The sequence below is a fragment of the Eleutherodactylus coqui genome, chromosome 8, assembly GCF_035609145.1.
Source record: "Eleutherodactylus coqui strain aEleCoq1 chromosome 8, aEleCoq1.hap1, whole genome shotgun sequence".
In the NCBI taxonomy this organism is placed as follows: domain Eukaryota; kingdom Metazoa; phylum Chordata; class Amphibia; order Anura; family Eleutherodactylidae; genus Eleutherodactylus; species Eleutherodactylus coqui.
The window spans coordinates 124484701-124501997 of record NC_089844.1 but is presented as its reverse complement, the minus strand read 5'-3'; the positions used below and the strand labels follow the sequence as shown (position 1 = coordinate 124501997).

Sequence of the window (17297 nt, the reverse complement as noted above, 5' to 3'; positions counted from 1 at the left end):
TTTCTGCAAGAAGTAGGCAGCTCCTTTCCCACTGCAGTGGACAGGCCGGGTATTACAGACAAAGTTCCCATTGAAAGAAACAAGAACTTGGCCTGCAATACCAAGTCTGGTCACTACAGTAGGAATGGAGCTGTCTGCTTCCTGCAGAAATCTGCTCACTGCATGATAGCACTGACCTGGCAAACAGCTATTCAGTGGGGGTTCCAGGCAATGGACCCCTGCTAATGTATAATTGATGCCCTAACCTGAAGATAGGCCATCATTAGTTTTACAACCGGACAACCCCTTCAAAGGTGTAGGCACTCTATAGAGTCGATGTCTTCAATCTTTTGCCCTTGTGAGCCACATTTAACTTTCAATGATATCGGGAGCCACATTTAACTTAAGAATGGAGAAGATCCGTTTTTCGGCTACAGTTACATGCTGACTCTGGCAATCTTTGCAAAGCCAAAGATTTCATTATGTACCTACACTGCATCCTAATGAAAGTGAATGTGGATGCTTTGCCAATTGCAAGGTGCCACGCCCAACAATTGCAAGACATCCAAAACTGATGAATTTCCTGCAACTATCGGGTCTGGATGCAATGTAGCAGCTACATAGTATGATCTTTGGTTATGCAATCAAATTTGCCATGCATGCCCTGGTCTAAATGTGGATAGATGAAAAAAATTAATATAAGACTGTCTTATTTTCGGGGAAATACGGTATTAATATTACTATTAGAGATGAGCGAGCGTACTCTGAAAAGCACTACTCGCTCGAGTAATTTGCTTTATCCGAGTATCGCTGTGCTCGGGTCTGAAGATTCGGGTGCCGGCACGGAGCGGGGAGCTGCAGGGGAGAGCGGGGAGGAACGGAGGGGAGATCTTTCTCTCCCTCTCTCCCCGCTGCGACTCACCTGTCAGCCGCAGCGGCACCCGAATCTTCAGGGACGAGCACAGCGATACTCGGATAAAGCACATTACTCGAGCGAGTAGTGCTTTTCCGAGTACGCTCACTCATCTCTAATTACTATCATAAAGGTTTTTAGTTTTTTAATTATGGTTTTTGATATATTTTTATTCTTAACAAGGCTTGTATGTAGGATATGTTAGACTCTGCCTTGTCTAAAATGCAAAAGCAACAGCCATGTACTGAAATATACAGTGCAATACTCACATCAGCTTCTCCTTGATCAATAACATAGAAGTTGTCACCTTCATCACCTGAAACACAAATCAGTTTTTAACATTGAAGGTGAAGTATGGGAATTAACATTTCTTGTGATTGTACTCTAAATCTTTATACCTGTAAATGATAGTTTGACTGCTAACTTCATCAGCTGCTGACTATATTGACTCAATCATTAATTTCATTCAAACTTTTTCAAAATCAATTGTAGACCAAGTAATTTGGCCTAATTTAGACACAACGATTATCACTCAAAAGTCGCTCAAAAGACATCTCACAAGATAATCGTTGTGTGCATTTACACGGCAAGATGATCGCTCAAAAGTTGCTCAAACGGCACTTTGAGTTACGCTTTTGAGCGTTCACTTTGCATAAGTGTGTAAATGAAGGCTCATGCTGTATGCAGAAGACAAGCAGGACTGCTATCTTTTGCATACAGCTGTTTTCTTCTCGGAGCGCTCCGAGCGGGGTATACAGAACACAAGCAACCACACAGTGATTTTCGGGAAAGAGCTTTAAATATAAGCCCTTCCCTGAAAAATCATCCATAGCTGGTGTAAAAAATATAAACACTTACCTGTCTGCCACTGCCAGGGCTCAGCCGTGTGTAGCCAGGTCTTCTCCCTGCACTGCTCCGAAGTTTTTTCATCAGGCGGGGATTTAAAATTCCCGCCTGCTGAAAGAGCTGTATCTGATTGGCTGAGTGCTGTGGCCAATCAAAGGCGGCACTTAGCCATTCAATGAATGACAGCTGAGAGCTGCCTCTGATTGATCATAGCGCTCAGGCAATCACAGGTAGCGCTTGGCTATTCATTGAATTCAGTGAGTATATATATATTTTTACTTTTTACACCAGCTATGGATGATTTTTCAGGGAAGGGCTTATATTTAAAGCCCTTCCCCGAAAAATCACTGCCGGGTGCCGGCAATACTCCGGCTGTGTTCACGGAGCGCTCAGCTGGTATACAGCTGTGTGCTCCGTGCTGGGTATGCAAAACACAGCTGGACTGCTGTCTTCTTCATACTCTGGCTGTGTTCTCTGAGTGGGATACCAGCTGAAACAATCCCGATGAGAACTCAGCACGCGGCACTGATAAGACTCATCGTTCCCTTTCGGCTTGCTGAAAGAGAACGATGAACGACTCGTTAACGTAAACTGCAGGATGTTCGTGTAGTTAGACCCAATGATTATCGCTCAAAATGAGGTTTTGAGTGATTTTTGAGTGAGAATCGTAGGGTCTAAATGGGCTTTAAGAAAGCATTGTACAATAGGTGTTGCCACTGCACAAAAGCAAATCACCACGTAATTTGAAGAATGACCCATAAAGATGATTTCTGTCCATATATTTTGTCAGGGCGTATGGAAGACATAAAAATGGTGGTCCAGCCTAGCACTTCCTTCCGTGGGCCAGAGTGGTTCCATGTATTACAGTATATGGTCAGCCATCCATGCCTACGTGTAATTCTACATTTTCATCAGTGACTGCAGAACAAATGATATCAGCTGGTGGCTGGATAATCCAAAACCTGAACCAATGGTGATCCCGGGGCACATGTCATTAGAGAAGGGTTTGTCTTCATGAGACTTCATCTTTAATATTATAGCTCACAGAAATGCACCTTTACACTTTTTGTTAAAATGTTTCATGTATTTTCTATACAAATCTGAATAATATTGCAGTAATAGAAAGAAAGTCAAATGTGGCTTGAGTACTGGCCAGCCTCCTTGCCAATCCTCCACCCTGAAATCAGTACCAGTTGAGTTTGAACCTGAATATTCTGAGACTGAATGGTTGCTAGACACGTGTTGCCTGACAACCCCATAAAAAATTGTATTTGTTAGGCAGTTTATCCTTAGCAACCAGTTTATCACAAAGGACTAGCTCAAAGCTGGATTGACACTGTGTTGACAGGAGATAAAGGAAAAAGCAGCTTGGCAGTAGTGAATCTATACTCAACATAGCCTGTGTTATGGCCAACGTTAAGTTCTGACTCTCTGTCTTATTACCTAGCTTTCCCAAACTCTGCTTATCCTGACCTCAGCTCGTTTTACTGACCACACTGGAAGGTGCCTAAGCAATAGGTTCCTAGTGATACTGTAAATATGCATCTGTATTCTGCTCGATTTTCAATTCTGACCCTATGCCTTACTACCAAACTTTCCAAAACTCTGCCTGTCCTGACCTCAGTTCATTGTATTGACCACACTTTGCCTATGCACAGTCTACCCTGACCTTCTGCTTGTTGACTATATTGACTGAACTCTACCTGCAGCAACTTTTGCCTGCTATTCTGACAATGTCCTTGCCTGTTCCTTTGGTAGCATGCTTCAATGCCTCTGACGTGTCTGGGTCAGCTGTCATTGCACTGACACTACTTCTGAGGAAACAATCTGAGGAGTTCCCTGCAGCTAAGGCCAGATACCTTAAAAAGAGGTTAAAGGGTGAAAAACAGGAGTAGCCCTTGGTGCAACCCTCTCAAATAGCCCAAAGCCAAATCAGTCAGTGATACAGTGGGTCCACATGCACTGTGTTGCAGCCTGCTTTATTAATCAGATTCCTTTTTTAAAAATGGTAAAAGGAAGAAGTGGTAAACATACACTATATATTTAACGTGATATCTAGTATGGAATGACTGCAAATTGTGGACCAACCATTTGGAATTATATGATGCCCTACCCCATAATTTTCAATTATTGACATGGCAGCCGAGCCACACCACTGATGAACAACAAGGCATCAGTTCATTTCCTGTAAACTTTTTTGAAGTTCTACTATTCACTCCTGCCCACCAATACCAAGTCACAACCTACCATGAAGCCATACTATGGACAACTCCTAAGGATGGAACCCAAAAGTTACTCAAATTGTGATCTTACATAAATATAATTTTCTGAAAAAACTACATAAACGTTGTCCTAAACGCATCTAGCACCTGTTTGACAATAAATACTTAGTAATGCATGCAAACCCTGAACAAATTTAGAAGAAAGCCTGGAGTCAAAGCGAATATTGCTCCTGAACGAAAAATGTGATGTAACCTTGTGATAATACATAACAAATAGTAATAGAAAATAGTCCAGATCTATGCGTTACAAGGATACCATATTTGGCTCTGTCACCGGCTTAGCACTGTCCCCTGAGATCTGGACACATTGTTTTAGTTAAAGTCAGCTCTTTGCCAAACCCGCAGAACAGTGCTTTTTGCAGTTCATGTCAGAAATGGGCAATGCAAATGAATGTGAAGGAAACGTGATCATCTCAGGAGTCGATCATTTCTAAAATTCAGCTATAGAAATTGAGGCGGAAAAATGTAATATGTTTAAGTTGTGGGCAGATAAATGAGGCTCTATATCACCTTTCCTGCATACTTTCCTGTCTACTCTACTTCTGTGCAAATCTGCTAACATTCCTGAACAGGACTTTCAGACAAAGCTCTTTGCCACACACCTAGTTGTCCTCACGTTGCACGTAAATATCTTAATGCCTACCATGGTTCTCCCATGTCTGTTATTTATCAAAGACCTTCTACTTCTGTAGACCAAACTTCAGGAACCTTGGTGGGCATCCTGTTTCTTTTGGCCAGATGTAGACTCTGAAGATACCTAGGGCACTATGGGCGCAAGACTTTGAATATTGTGTCAGGCGGGGCCAAAAACCTGGAACACCGTGCAAAATAAACTAGAGTATGTGCCCCTTGTGCCAGGTGGTAGTGATGTCATAGGCTTTGGCCAACCTTTCCAGGTATTTGTTAGTCATATTCTGGTTTCCTTCTCTGCTGTTGTTGTTTATTCGTTCAGTTGCTTCCGACTCTTCATGACCTCGTCGACCAGCCCACGCCAGAGCTTCCTGTCGCCTGTCGCCACACCCAACTTCACCAAGGTCCAGTCCTTCACCTGTTGGATATCATCCATCCATCTTGCCCTTGGTTGGTCCCTCTTCTTTTTGCCTTCCACTTTCCCCAACATCAGCATCTTCTCCAAGGTATCCTGTCTTTTCATTATGTGGCCAAAGTACTTCAGTTTTGCCTTCAGGTTAATCCTTCTCTACTAGCCTACATAAATACCCACCATACTAAAGCTAACCCGCACAGCACGTAAAATAGATTCTAAAGTGTGATCTTGTAAAATTTATGGTGCTCCACCATTATCTGTAATGAAAGATCTTCCACATTACCCTGCTAGCTACCCATTCTTCCAATAAGTACAGGGAGAAAATAAAATATTACATCATGGGAACGCCAATATTTGGCCTTACTATTTACTTTCATATCTGATGTACTTTATCAATCAGTTATCTTCTTGTCTTCCATGGAGAAGAATAACTAAATCATTGTAGGGCATTGTAACACTAAGGCACATGTGGCCTTAGAAGGTCAATCTAACGAGGTTTCAAGGTTTTTATCCATGGGCTTTTCTATTTACAGACCAAAGGACTTGATGATTAACTTTCACATTTAATATAGATGGCTGTCATCAGGTCCTCTTGGTGGTATGTGGCCATGACACCACCTTTCTAACTAGCTAAATGATGTCTATCTTTTCTTTGGAGCCTAAACCATATTAATTAATTTCAGTACTGAGACTTTGGGCCCTCTTACATGGGAGGAAGTTTTTTCACCTGGCACTTACATGTGTATGCACACTCAACTGAGCATGCGTGCATTTGGAATGTAGAGAGTGGAGAAAGTGCATCGGGCACTTTTCGTTTGAAGGATGATTTTAAGGTGAACTTAAAATCCATTGTTCAGCTACTGGAGATAAAGCAAACACATTTATCTCCCAGTAGACCACAGGCTGTTATCTCTGTGGGGAGTCAGCAGATAACATTGTAACCTGCCAAAAGCCCCGATGAGAACAATGCAGCTGTGTGCACAGCTGGGCGTGTGATTAATCACACGCTGGGCTCTGCAAACAGCACCTGGAGGCCCTTTTACATGCAAATGAAGATGATAAAGTGTTAATGTCCGTTAACACTTTATACAAAAAGATGGCTAAATCTTTCAACCTTTCAGTCATTTGAAAGATTATCTTTGTGTGTAAATGGGCATTAACAGACATAATGGAGCACTTGGTGTTACTTCGAACTCTGTTGTGCAACATACAGCACACTACACTACATACAATGTGGGGGGTTTCTGTTGCATTTTAGTTGCATTTTGGGGCTCCATGGTCTAGGTATGGCATTATTTCTAGCATTTTTCCAATAGACTTCTCTATAAAACCTTAAAAGTGCATGTACAAAATGACACTAAATAAAAAAACGCCACAAAACATGCATGCTACATACAAGAAAACAAAATACTGGAATTTTAGCATGCTTTTTTCATGCACTTTAAACACCAGAAAAGAACACTGTGTGAAGGATCCCTTACACCATGTGCCAGCCAAAAATGCCAAAGAACACACAGTATGCCAGATCTATGCATCACTGCGTATGAATGCGGTACACTTATGACATTCTTACCTTGTAGTATAACAGTCTCTCCAGCAATGTGATTGACAGGGAACATGGCATCAAATATATCACTGCAAGAGACATAAGCGGTATAAGTAATTCATAACCGAGATCCAGGTCTATTTAGTATGACAGACTGTCTAGTGATGTTGAAGGCACTCGAAGACAGACATGTTTTCTTCTTAATAGATCAACTACATGCAAATTTACAAACTGGCTGGGTAGATTTCCGGGCGGTTTTGCTGATGCACGGAGTTGTCAGGCATCCCGAGAACCTCGCACATGTCACTCTACAATGTACACATGCAACCCAATCCTGATATGCTATGCTAATTTCTATCATACTTCTATACAAATGTCAGTATAGCAGCGGGAATGTTGGCACTTAGAAAGCTGACGGGAAGAATTGTGTCACCATATCAATGCATGAGCAATAGTATTTTGGCTGGGGACATAAATGTCAATGCGTTGTATAGCTGGAGTCCTTACAGAGTTAGCAAAGTTTAAGTTGACACTTAAAGCGTTAGGAAAAAGTTTGGTGCCACAATTTGCCTTTCCAATTGATTTTGTTGTGATGAGATAACTTGTTGCAACCAATTAAATTTTGCTATCTGTAGATGTTAAAGGGTCACTAACTTTTCAAACAACCTGTGCTAATATGACAGTCCATGTGATAGCTAGCAAAGTGGAGTTCACTTTTTTTTAACCTAAACTGACATTTTTATGCTGCAAAATCCCTCTAAAATGCTGGCCACCAGGGGTCTCACCTCCCTCTAGGTTGCTGCACACTGCCTGTTGCCGCGTAGTCACAGAAAAAAAAAAAAAAAAAGACAACAGGAAATGCAGAAGTGTGATGCTATACATAGAAGTCTATGGAGAGGAAATGGGAATAGGGAGACAGAAGCAAAAACATAACTGCTGGAGCTAATGGTGAGTTATTTTACTGTCCCACAATAGTGAAATCACATCTACACTGCTCAGTCCTGCTGTCTAATGTTCTACATGATGCGGTTATTTCTGTGTGTGTGATACAGAAAGCACTATCTGCTTTTTTTCTCCATGTGCAGTGTATAGAAGACATCATATCGGGAGTCCCACCAACTCAGAGAAAACTGAAAACTAGATATATAGTCTGCAGAAGGGAACACTGATGATAAATGCAGGGTACAAGTCATATGAGAAGTAGTGTTATTCCTCATGTACACACGGCAGCTTATTGAGAAAAGTGTCTAAAAGTGCAGGTATACTTTGAATTGTTCTATGACTCCCCAGGTTGGATATTTTTGCTACATTCTATTATCAAAATAGGATATTCCTAACAATGGTGCTTTATGCATAAGGCAAATGGCGTAGATGGCAATGCCATGACATTATCATCGCCTGGGGAGCATTAAAAGCAGCGATGGAGGCCACTGAAAGTTGGAGGTAAAAATGTGTGAATGCCTTATACAATATATGCATACCATTTATTACTACTGATTTGGGATCCCAGCTGAAAATCCGATTCTAAACTTCTACTAAACTCCATTATCACATAACTCCCAATCTATTCCACATGCAACAAAGCTAAACTTGTAAATGGAAGTATGCCTTAATGAGCAAAGTCTCCAGTGAGCTCTCATGCTTCCTTCTCTCTTTGAACAGGGCTGAGAAAATGCATTATCCCTCCGTGCGGCTTCTGTTATTACATTGCAGTGACACATCAGCAGCATCTCGAAGACTCCTGACAGCTCACAAGTAGTCACATCTGACACATCCTTCATGGGTCGGACATCATTCCAAAGTGAAGATGTTGAAAAGTGCTGTGCTCCTTAAAGTGCACCTGTCACATGCGCTCTAAACGAGTATGTATAAAAGCAGAGGCTATAAATACATTATCTGCTCTGTGATACTTTGGAACGTGCAATCAGATATAAATGTTGGTTTTGTTCCTAAAGGACTCAAGACTATAGGCTGACATAAGACACCCTGTGCCTGCTCAAGGATTTGTAGGGCAGTATTAAGGCCTTTGGCCTTTCCCATGGCTATAATCATTGTAGTCTAGTATTAGGAGGTTGCATTTCAAAAAAAATTTCCCATTAAAGGCACTTTTTCCCTATTTGCTGGGACCCCAGGGATCCAGAGATCAGTAGGCCCGAATGGCCCATGTGAATGGAGCAGCAGTGCGCATGCTTGATTGCTGCTCCACTTACTTTTTTGGGACGGACGGAGAATGTTGAGTGTCCACGGGCGGGACGGCCGCAGGGGAGCACTAATGTCACCGCGATTTTCCGCGATGAACCTATCTTAATGACAACCAATATGGCCACTGTCACAGCTTCCTTAGGTATTGTAACCCAGGACTTAAAATTCTTAAAGGTGTATAAAGTATCTGCCATAAAAGCCTGATAGATGCAGGCCTATCTTAAGATAAGTCAACAGTAGTTGATCTACGGGAGTCCGACACTCAGAATCCCTGCCATTTAGTTGCCTGAAGATGCCACAATGCCCCTACGAGTACTGTGGCCCTTTTCTCATGTACATGATGTCACGTTCGTCAGTCACATGGCCTGAGAGTAGCTCAGTTCTATTTAAGTGAATCAAATTGAGCTGCTGTACCAGACACAGCCACAATACAATGTATGGCGCTGTTCCTGGTATGGACTGAAGTAGACACGATGCTCCCCCAAGTACCACTGATTGATGATCTATCCTGTGGATAGGTCATCGATCGTTTAGTCCTGTAAAACCTCCTTAAGCTGGTCATACGCTACACAGTAGATAGCTGTTGGCTGAACAAGCTATCTCTTCCGAAAAAGTCCCTGCATCTTTCTTAAACTTGCAGAAGCTTTGTCAGAAGAGATTGCTGTTGGCTGAACAAGCTATCTGCCGTGTAGCATACAACCAGATTAAAGTGGTTTTCCAGGACTAATCTATCATCAGGATAGGTCATCAATTTTCGCAGCCCCTCCCTAACCTTAACCCCTAGGGGGACTTTCTCTTTCTGCCATTATACAATGGCGCCATCTGCTGGCTAGAGACAGTACTGTGGTATGAGACATGCTGGAGAGGCCCCCGACAACAGAGCGGCCAGTAATCTACAGTAAGAATACCCTGCCGGACGTCTTCCGACATTGGAGCTGTACAGCCGTCAATCAGAATGTCTTTAGACATCAGACAGTGGATTGGAGAGGGTTAATCTAGCCACACCCTCCAGACTCCCTCTGCAATTGTCTGTATCAGGGCTTCACTACAACTATGTCCAGTCAACCCAAAGTGGAAAAAGGTCACCCTGACTATATCACTTCGAACAACCTAAAAATAACTTCAATACAACCGAAACACTCAAATATATGTTGGAATATCAATCAAATGTGGAGCTTGGGGGCATATAAAATATTACAGTACATTATGCTGAGAGTAGCGAGCTTGTACATGCAAAGGGCTTCCAGACAGAAAAAGTACAGGTAACGCAGGTCAATGATGGGGATCATTTCATAGGATGAAGGAATAACCTAAAGCAGATATATTAAATAAAACTGATCATCTCAAAGTACTGATTCTACAGGTCTATGGGTTGGAGCCAAAGTCACAACCAATTGAAGCGAGCATCCAGTCCCAGGGACAAAAGTTGTCAAAGTACCGGAGGGGTGGGGGAATTATATTACCTGTCGCCGTCCTTTCCCCCGGTTTGACTGCTGATCCTTTTTCTTCCTGGGGCCACTCTTCACTGTTCCAACATGTCTGCCGCGCCTCTGTCACAACTCATTTCATACTGTGCATCAGATTTCTGAGAAGCAAGTGCAAGTGTGCGTCGGGTAGTCTAATAATCACCGCAGTCATTTTAGAAGGATGACTAGGGGCCCCAGGAACAAGTGGATTGGTGGCTGAACCAGAAGAAAGGACAGTGGTAGGTAATATGTCTTCCCCCCCCCCCCTCAGAATGTTAACCTCAGAATGCCCTTAAGAGGGTGATATTTCAGCAGCAGGGTGCAGCAAAATGGGAGTGGCCTTTCCAAGAGGTGTGACTTATATAAAAGGGTGAGACTAAATAAATTCAGAGTCCATATATTAAGTTCAGACCCTATACTCAATTCTTAACTTTATTCAGACCGCAGGTAAGCCTTGTCCGAGGGCTGTGTCTGGTATTACAACTAAGGTCCATTCATTTTAAGTATAGTACTAAATACAGCCCAATAATTTTGTTTCTGAAAGAAAAGACGAAGACCCTTTTTTGAGAATTGACCATATGTTCTCAATGGGGTTAAGATCTGAGGCGTTTCTTGGCCATGGACCCCATAATTTCAATGTTTTGTTCAGAGAGCCACTTAGTTATCACTTTTTTGTCTTGTGACATGGTGCTCCATCATGCTGAAGTTTTGTTCATCATCAAATTGCTCCTGGATGGTTGGGAGAAGTTGCTCCTGGAGGAGGTTTGGATACTATTCTTTATTCATGGCAGTGTTCTTAGGCAAAATTGTGAGTGATTCCGCTTCCTTGGCTGAAAAGCAACCTTACACATGAATGGTCTCCGTATGCTTTACTGTTGGCATGACAATGGAATCATGGTAGTGCTCACCTTTTCTTCTCCAGACAATCATTCTTCCAGATGTCCCAAACAGTCAGAAAGGGGCTTCATCAGAATAACTTTACCCCAGTCCTCTGCAGTCCAATCCCTGTAGTTCCTGCAGAATGCTAGTCCGTCCTTGATGATTTTCTTGGAGAGAAGTGGCTTCTTTGCTGCCCTTCTTGACACCAGGCTGGCCTTCAGGAGCCTTCGCCTCACTGTGTGTGCCGATACACTGTCATCCACCTGCTGCTATCACTGAGCAATCTCTGCACTGGTGTTGAACCGATCCCATAGCTAAATCCTGTTTAGGAGACGGTCCTGGCACTTGCTGGACTTTCTTGGGCTCCCTGAAGCCTTCTTCACAGCAATTAAATCTCTCTCCTTGAAGTTCTTGAAAATCCGATAAATGGTGGATTTAGGGGCAATCTTACAAGAAGCAATGTCCTTGTCTGTAAAATCCTTTTGATGCAAAGCAATGACTGTATGTGTTTCCTTGGAGGTAACAATGGTTAACAGAAGAAGACAATGATTTCAAGCACCATCTCCCCTATAAGTAACCAGTCTGCTCTTCTAATTCAATCAGCATGACAAAAAGATATCAGCTGACTTGTCTTCGCTAACACTTTCTCCTAAGCTAACAAGATCACTGAAATGATTTTAGCAGGTCACTTTGTGGCAGGGCTGAAATTCAGTTGGAATGGGGTTTTGTGAATAAGTTAATTTTCATTGCAAGGAATGACTTTGTAACTTATTGCAATTCATCTGATCACTCTTCATAACAATCTAGAAGTACTGCAAATTGCCACTATAAAACCGGAAGCAGCAAACTTTGTGAAAACCAAGATTTGTGTCAGTTCCAAAAGTTTAGGGCACAATTTATAGGTAATAAGTGGACAAAGACAGATCGATCGATCGATCAATCTTACTGTGTTGGCATTTTTTTTCTATAGTTTTATGAGCAATGTCTAACGAAATCAAACATGCCTTTCAGTCCACAACCTTTATGAATTAGGTATGACATGGCTATTCCTTTTCCCTGTCAACAGAAAAGCCTACTGGCAATTTACTACATTTTTTTCATGAAATCTGCATTCTGGGAACCAATGTTTTCCAAACGCGTCTCGTTTCATGTCTTGTTCAACAGCAAAGAGCTTCTTATACCAAAAATTCAGAGGTCACAGGCTTGAAGACCCCTAGGTTCAAACTGGGTAAAAATATGTTATAAAAAAATGTTCTTCACGGAGCAAGATGTTCCAGATATTTCATGTTGAAGCCTGCTCACGGTGATGCATGAGATGTTAAAATGGCAGCTCTGAAATATGCCGCTCTAGGGAGTCTATACACTTGCAATACCCTTCCTGGCTCTCGGCCATAAGACCTGAGCCTAATCCTCTCAGATGTGATCAGGTTTCCTCTTATTCTTGATCTGCTTCAGAAAATGTAAAAAAAAAAAAAATCACTTTAACTTGATCCATAAACATAACTTCCACATGTTCATAAGGGAAGCCGGAGCTTTTGTGAACAAATGACACCCAACACCACCACCTGACAATGGAAGTTTTAAAGGGATATGAGTTTTTTTTTTAATTGCCCCACCCTCTCTACAGAGACGACCAGTGTTTGTTCATTAGAGTTTGGTTAAGTCAGTCAGTAATTTTAATTGATGCGTTAGGCTAAAGTCACATCTCTACTGGGGATTCCGTTTTTCTGTTTCATTATGAGAGAAGGAAAACGGAATCCCTTGGATGAATGGATCCGTCTCATAACAGAACGAAACTGTGCCAAATACACCCCGTTGACTATAATGGGGTCCGTTCGGATTCTGCACCTGACTGGCATTTTTACCAGTCGAAAAAGTCTTGTATACCGACTTTTTTGCCCGACATTTCACATCAGATCTGCGCTGTAGGCTCTGAACGGATGCAGATATGAATCGAGACTGAGGGCTTATTGACACGTGCATATATCGGCCTGGTTTTCACGCCCGGCCAATATATGGTGTCCCTTTCTGCAGAGGGAGGAGGCGGGCCGGGCCAGGAGCAGTTCCCTGAGCTCCCGCCCCCACTCCACCCCTTGCCACTATTTGCAATGGGAGGGGTGGGGCGGAACGTAGTTCCATTTTTAATTCTTTTGCCTTTCTAACCTTTTGTACATGCAAATTTAAACACGGATCAGTCAAGCATCAAAAACAGAACCAAACAGAAATCTCTCCGTTCAGTTCTCTGTCACCCATTGCCTATAATGTAAAAACACATGGATTTCCGTTTTTAAAAAAAAAATAAGAGTAGCCTGCTGTACTATTGTTTCCACAAAAAAAAAGGAAATTACGTGGAATTAAATTGAACTGAGCATAGCTGAAGCACAGAAAATCCCACTAAAATTAATGGGACTTAAAATGGAATAATTTTTTTCTCAGCTCACAAAGTTCCAACAGTAGGCCATCATTAGTGGTCGCAGCGCTCGCCACTGCTGGATAACCAGACGCCTGCCTTAATCCTCACTCCAACATCATACTCTTCCCTCTGCTGCGACCCTACTGGATCTGGATGCTGTTCTCCTACGTTGCGCAATTGTTGGTGTCAGGTTGCTAAAGTAACCAGCGCTCCCAAATAACACCAGGCCTGGTAGCCTATTTAAAGGGGACTCTGGCCTATCCACTTTGTCTGTAGTTAAAGTACTATCCATTGTCTGGTAATTGCTCCGATGTCTTTGGACTCTGCTTTTGACTCCTGACTCTGATTTATGCCTTGTTCCAGGATTACACTTCTGCCTCGCCCTTTAGATTGTTCACCTGGTACCTGTTGTTCTATTCCTGACTCTGACCCCTGATTCTATTCCTGACTATTCTCACTTCTCATCTTTTGGCCTGTTGCATCCTGACCACTCTCTTGGCTCCATTCCTGACTTTGCTACTACTTCATTTGCGCTACTACAGCCAATTGGTGACAATTTTGGAGACTGCAACCTGAAAACCTGACCAGGAATGTCCGTAACTCCTTGCAAGGGTTAAAAGTGAAGAACAGGAAAATTTCTGAGACTCTTCCCCCCAGCCTAACCAGAGCCATACCGACTGTGGCTTAGAGGATCCACCTTCCCAGTGAGTAATATAACAAATATAGTGCTTTAGTGAGTAGCGCACTTTAAAGCTGATCCTTGGTATAATGATCTCCATTGACCTTGAAGGATCAGATAGATGCGATGGGCCAATGTCAACCATGCCCCTAATGTTAAGTCCTGCCCACTTTCTTAAAAAGAGGCGGGGCCAGCATAAACATTCAGAAAGTTGTTGTTTTTGGCATTTGTTCCAAGTTGCAACTTTTTGATGCCACAATGAATTCATTCATTCATCTATTCTAGGTTGTTACAATATCTTTCTATGATCACAAACTTCTGTGTTTAGAATGACAGAAGAACACAATACATTCAGAACTTCCCACAATGAAAAATATAACAAAATCTAACACAAGTATAGATATCTGCATAGTGCCCGCAGGCAGAACGCTTCTACTCCTCTAGAACCTGAAATGGAAGAGGGATTATACAAAACTATGCAATGATTACGCAGATCATTAACTTGACATACTAGAACTGCTTTTAAGGACGCCACCTTCCTGCGCGTTACCTTAAGGCGCGTTAAGACTTTCATCTGAAAGAAAATCGCCAAAACTCATTTTAATAAGTTCAGTGAAAGTAAATGTAAGCGCTGTACCCTCAGGCCATGATATGTGCTTCAGCAAAAGCAAAATACAAAAGGGAAATATCATTACTGGGACCAAATTCCTGCTGAAATTACTGGAATATTTGCAAGTATGCAGTGCGGAGGGAAAGTTTAATATAAAGTGCTATTGACTTCTGGGAAATGTGATTTACATGGCATCCCGTCGTATGACTGGTTTTATCAGTGGGAATAAAAAGGTATGAAGGTTTGGAGTCCGTCTTTTAAAAGAATCTCACCCTCGTTATTTTTGGACATTTCTGAAAACCATGGTATGGCTATAGGGTGTGCAGAGATACACATGTGGACCCTGGTGCCTGAGGGGTTCTAGAGGCCTCTGTGCCACATAGGAAGACACCAATAGCATACGTGACACATGATAAGTGGGGAGCTCTATTGTACATCCTGTTTTGAAGTCCCGAACATCATGTTCCACCTCTGATCAGACATATACAAAGCTGAAGGTGTTTTGTAAAGTATTCAAACTCTTTGGTAGTAACTGAATGATGGCACAATGTTTTGATCCTAATGGCACACAAAATATAGAGGTACTGATGATGATGGCTGGTGCTTCTTTAGATATCCTGTGCTGGAGTTGAGGAAAACCCAAAGGAGTACCAGTGGTTGATAACCAGCATCTCCACTCATCAGCAGAATGAAGGGGCTGTGGTGCTATCAGAAGTGATTAAGACTGAGCTGTAGTACCAGGCACAACCACAAGTACAGAGAGGCACTGCGTCTAGATAAACAATGAAGTGACTGCAGTGCTCTGGTACTAGGGTACCACCGCCTCTTTATAATGCTGTTTGCAGGGGTCTTGTGCCTATCCTGAAGGTAGGCCATCAACGTATATTTCTTGAAAATCCCCTTTAGGCACATTACTGTGTGGAATTGCTATGTCTGAGCTAGATGCAAAGGTCCGAATTGAATGTTCATATTGTATACACACAACATACAAACGTGGATAACACAAAATAGTATAAGAAAACTAAAAGTTGGGAAACTGGGACCCTAACCTACTAATGCGAGGAGACCCTACATAAATGCGGAGCACTCACCCTGATAAGGGTAACTCCACATAGAACCATAGACTGGTAGAGTTGAAAGGGACCTCCAGGGTCATCGGGTCCTACCCCCTCCTCAGTGCAGGATTCACTAAATCATCCCAGACAGAGGTCTGTCCAGATATTTGTTACAACAGAAACCTGGGGCAACCTTGGTTTTACCTAGTTGGTGACAGGGAATGTGACTAAATTAGATGTTACACAAGTATATAAAACGTCAATATACAGGATATAAGCTATAACAACACTCGAGAAATAGATCACCAGACTTATCTGAACAGACATGCAGGAATACACCAAGCCACTGACTTAAAGGGGTTGTCCCGCGGCGAAATCAAAAATTTTTTTTTTCTACCTACCCCCACATTGTGCCCCGTTAAAAACAATCCCTTTGTTATTTAAAAAAAAAAATCGCTTACCTGCATCCCCGTTCGGGCAGTTTCTTTTTTTCCTCTTTTAAAGATGGCCGCCGGTCCTTTCCCAATGATGCACCGCGGTTTTCTCCCATGGTGCACCGCGGGTCTTCTCCCATGGTGCACCGTGGATGTCTTGCGTTCCACTGCCGATTACAGCCACCTAATTGGCTGATCGGCACCACGTGACGGAGCTACGATGACGCGGAGAAGACCAGCTCTCCGGCGCGAGCACGGAGCAGAAGACCGGACAGCGCAAGCGCGTCTAAAGGAGCCAGAAGCTGCAGAAATTAGTCGGAGCCATGGAGACGGGGACGCCAGCAACGGAGTGGGTAAGTGTATAACTTCTGTATGGCTCATATTTAATGCACGATGTATATTACAAAGTGCATTAATATGGCCACACAGAAGTGTATAACCCCACTTGATTTCACGGGACAACCCCTTTAACTAGATACACCTCCAGACAGAGTATAACTGGCATCTCCAACATAGTTGGCAAGCCGTGAGAGCAAAAGTCCTTTTTATCTGGGAATCAGCATGTATAGTTCCTCACAGACCTTCTACCATATCTAACCCATCTGTTCCCACTTAAATTGCCGATACACCTTCAATAGCTTTCAGCCAATCAAACTTTTCCTTTTATTTTTCCCTACTCCCTCATACACAGTCCTGTTCGGTTCGGGTCGAATGTGCACATGTTTTCAATGGTGAGAAGGGAATAGGCTGTTGCCAGAAACTTCTGACAGCAGCTCATCTCCTGTGGGAACAAAGGATCAGACATGTTGAATTCCAACATGAGCAATACTTTTTTCTACTGATATGTGGCATCAGGGGAAAGTTGGGACACCCCTATACACGACAGTTGAGTGATCCCATCGAAATCAGGATGTTCAACTAGCTTGCCTCTAACGTGCATGGGCAGCT

General features: G+C 42.6%; 1 protein-coding gene across 1 annotated transcript in view; it reads right to left on the bottom strand.

The window, feature by feature from the left end:
* Positions 1-17297, bottom strand: part of PRKAR1B (protein kinase cAMP-dependent type I regulatory subunit beta) — a 186003-nt gene that overhangs the window by 68864 nt on the left and 99842 nt on the right. The window contains exons 5-6 of the mRNA XM_066576368.1: positions 6639-6700; positions 1162-1208 (exon numbers count right to left, since the gene is read on the bottom strand). Of these exons, the coding sequence (XP_066432465.1) occupies positions 1162-1208; positions 6639-6700 (109 nt within the window). The remainder of the gene's footprint in view (positions 1-1161; positions 1209-6638; positions 6701-17297) is intronic.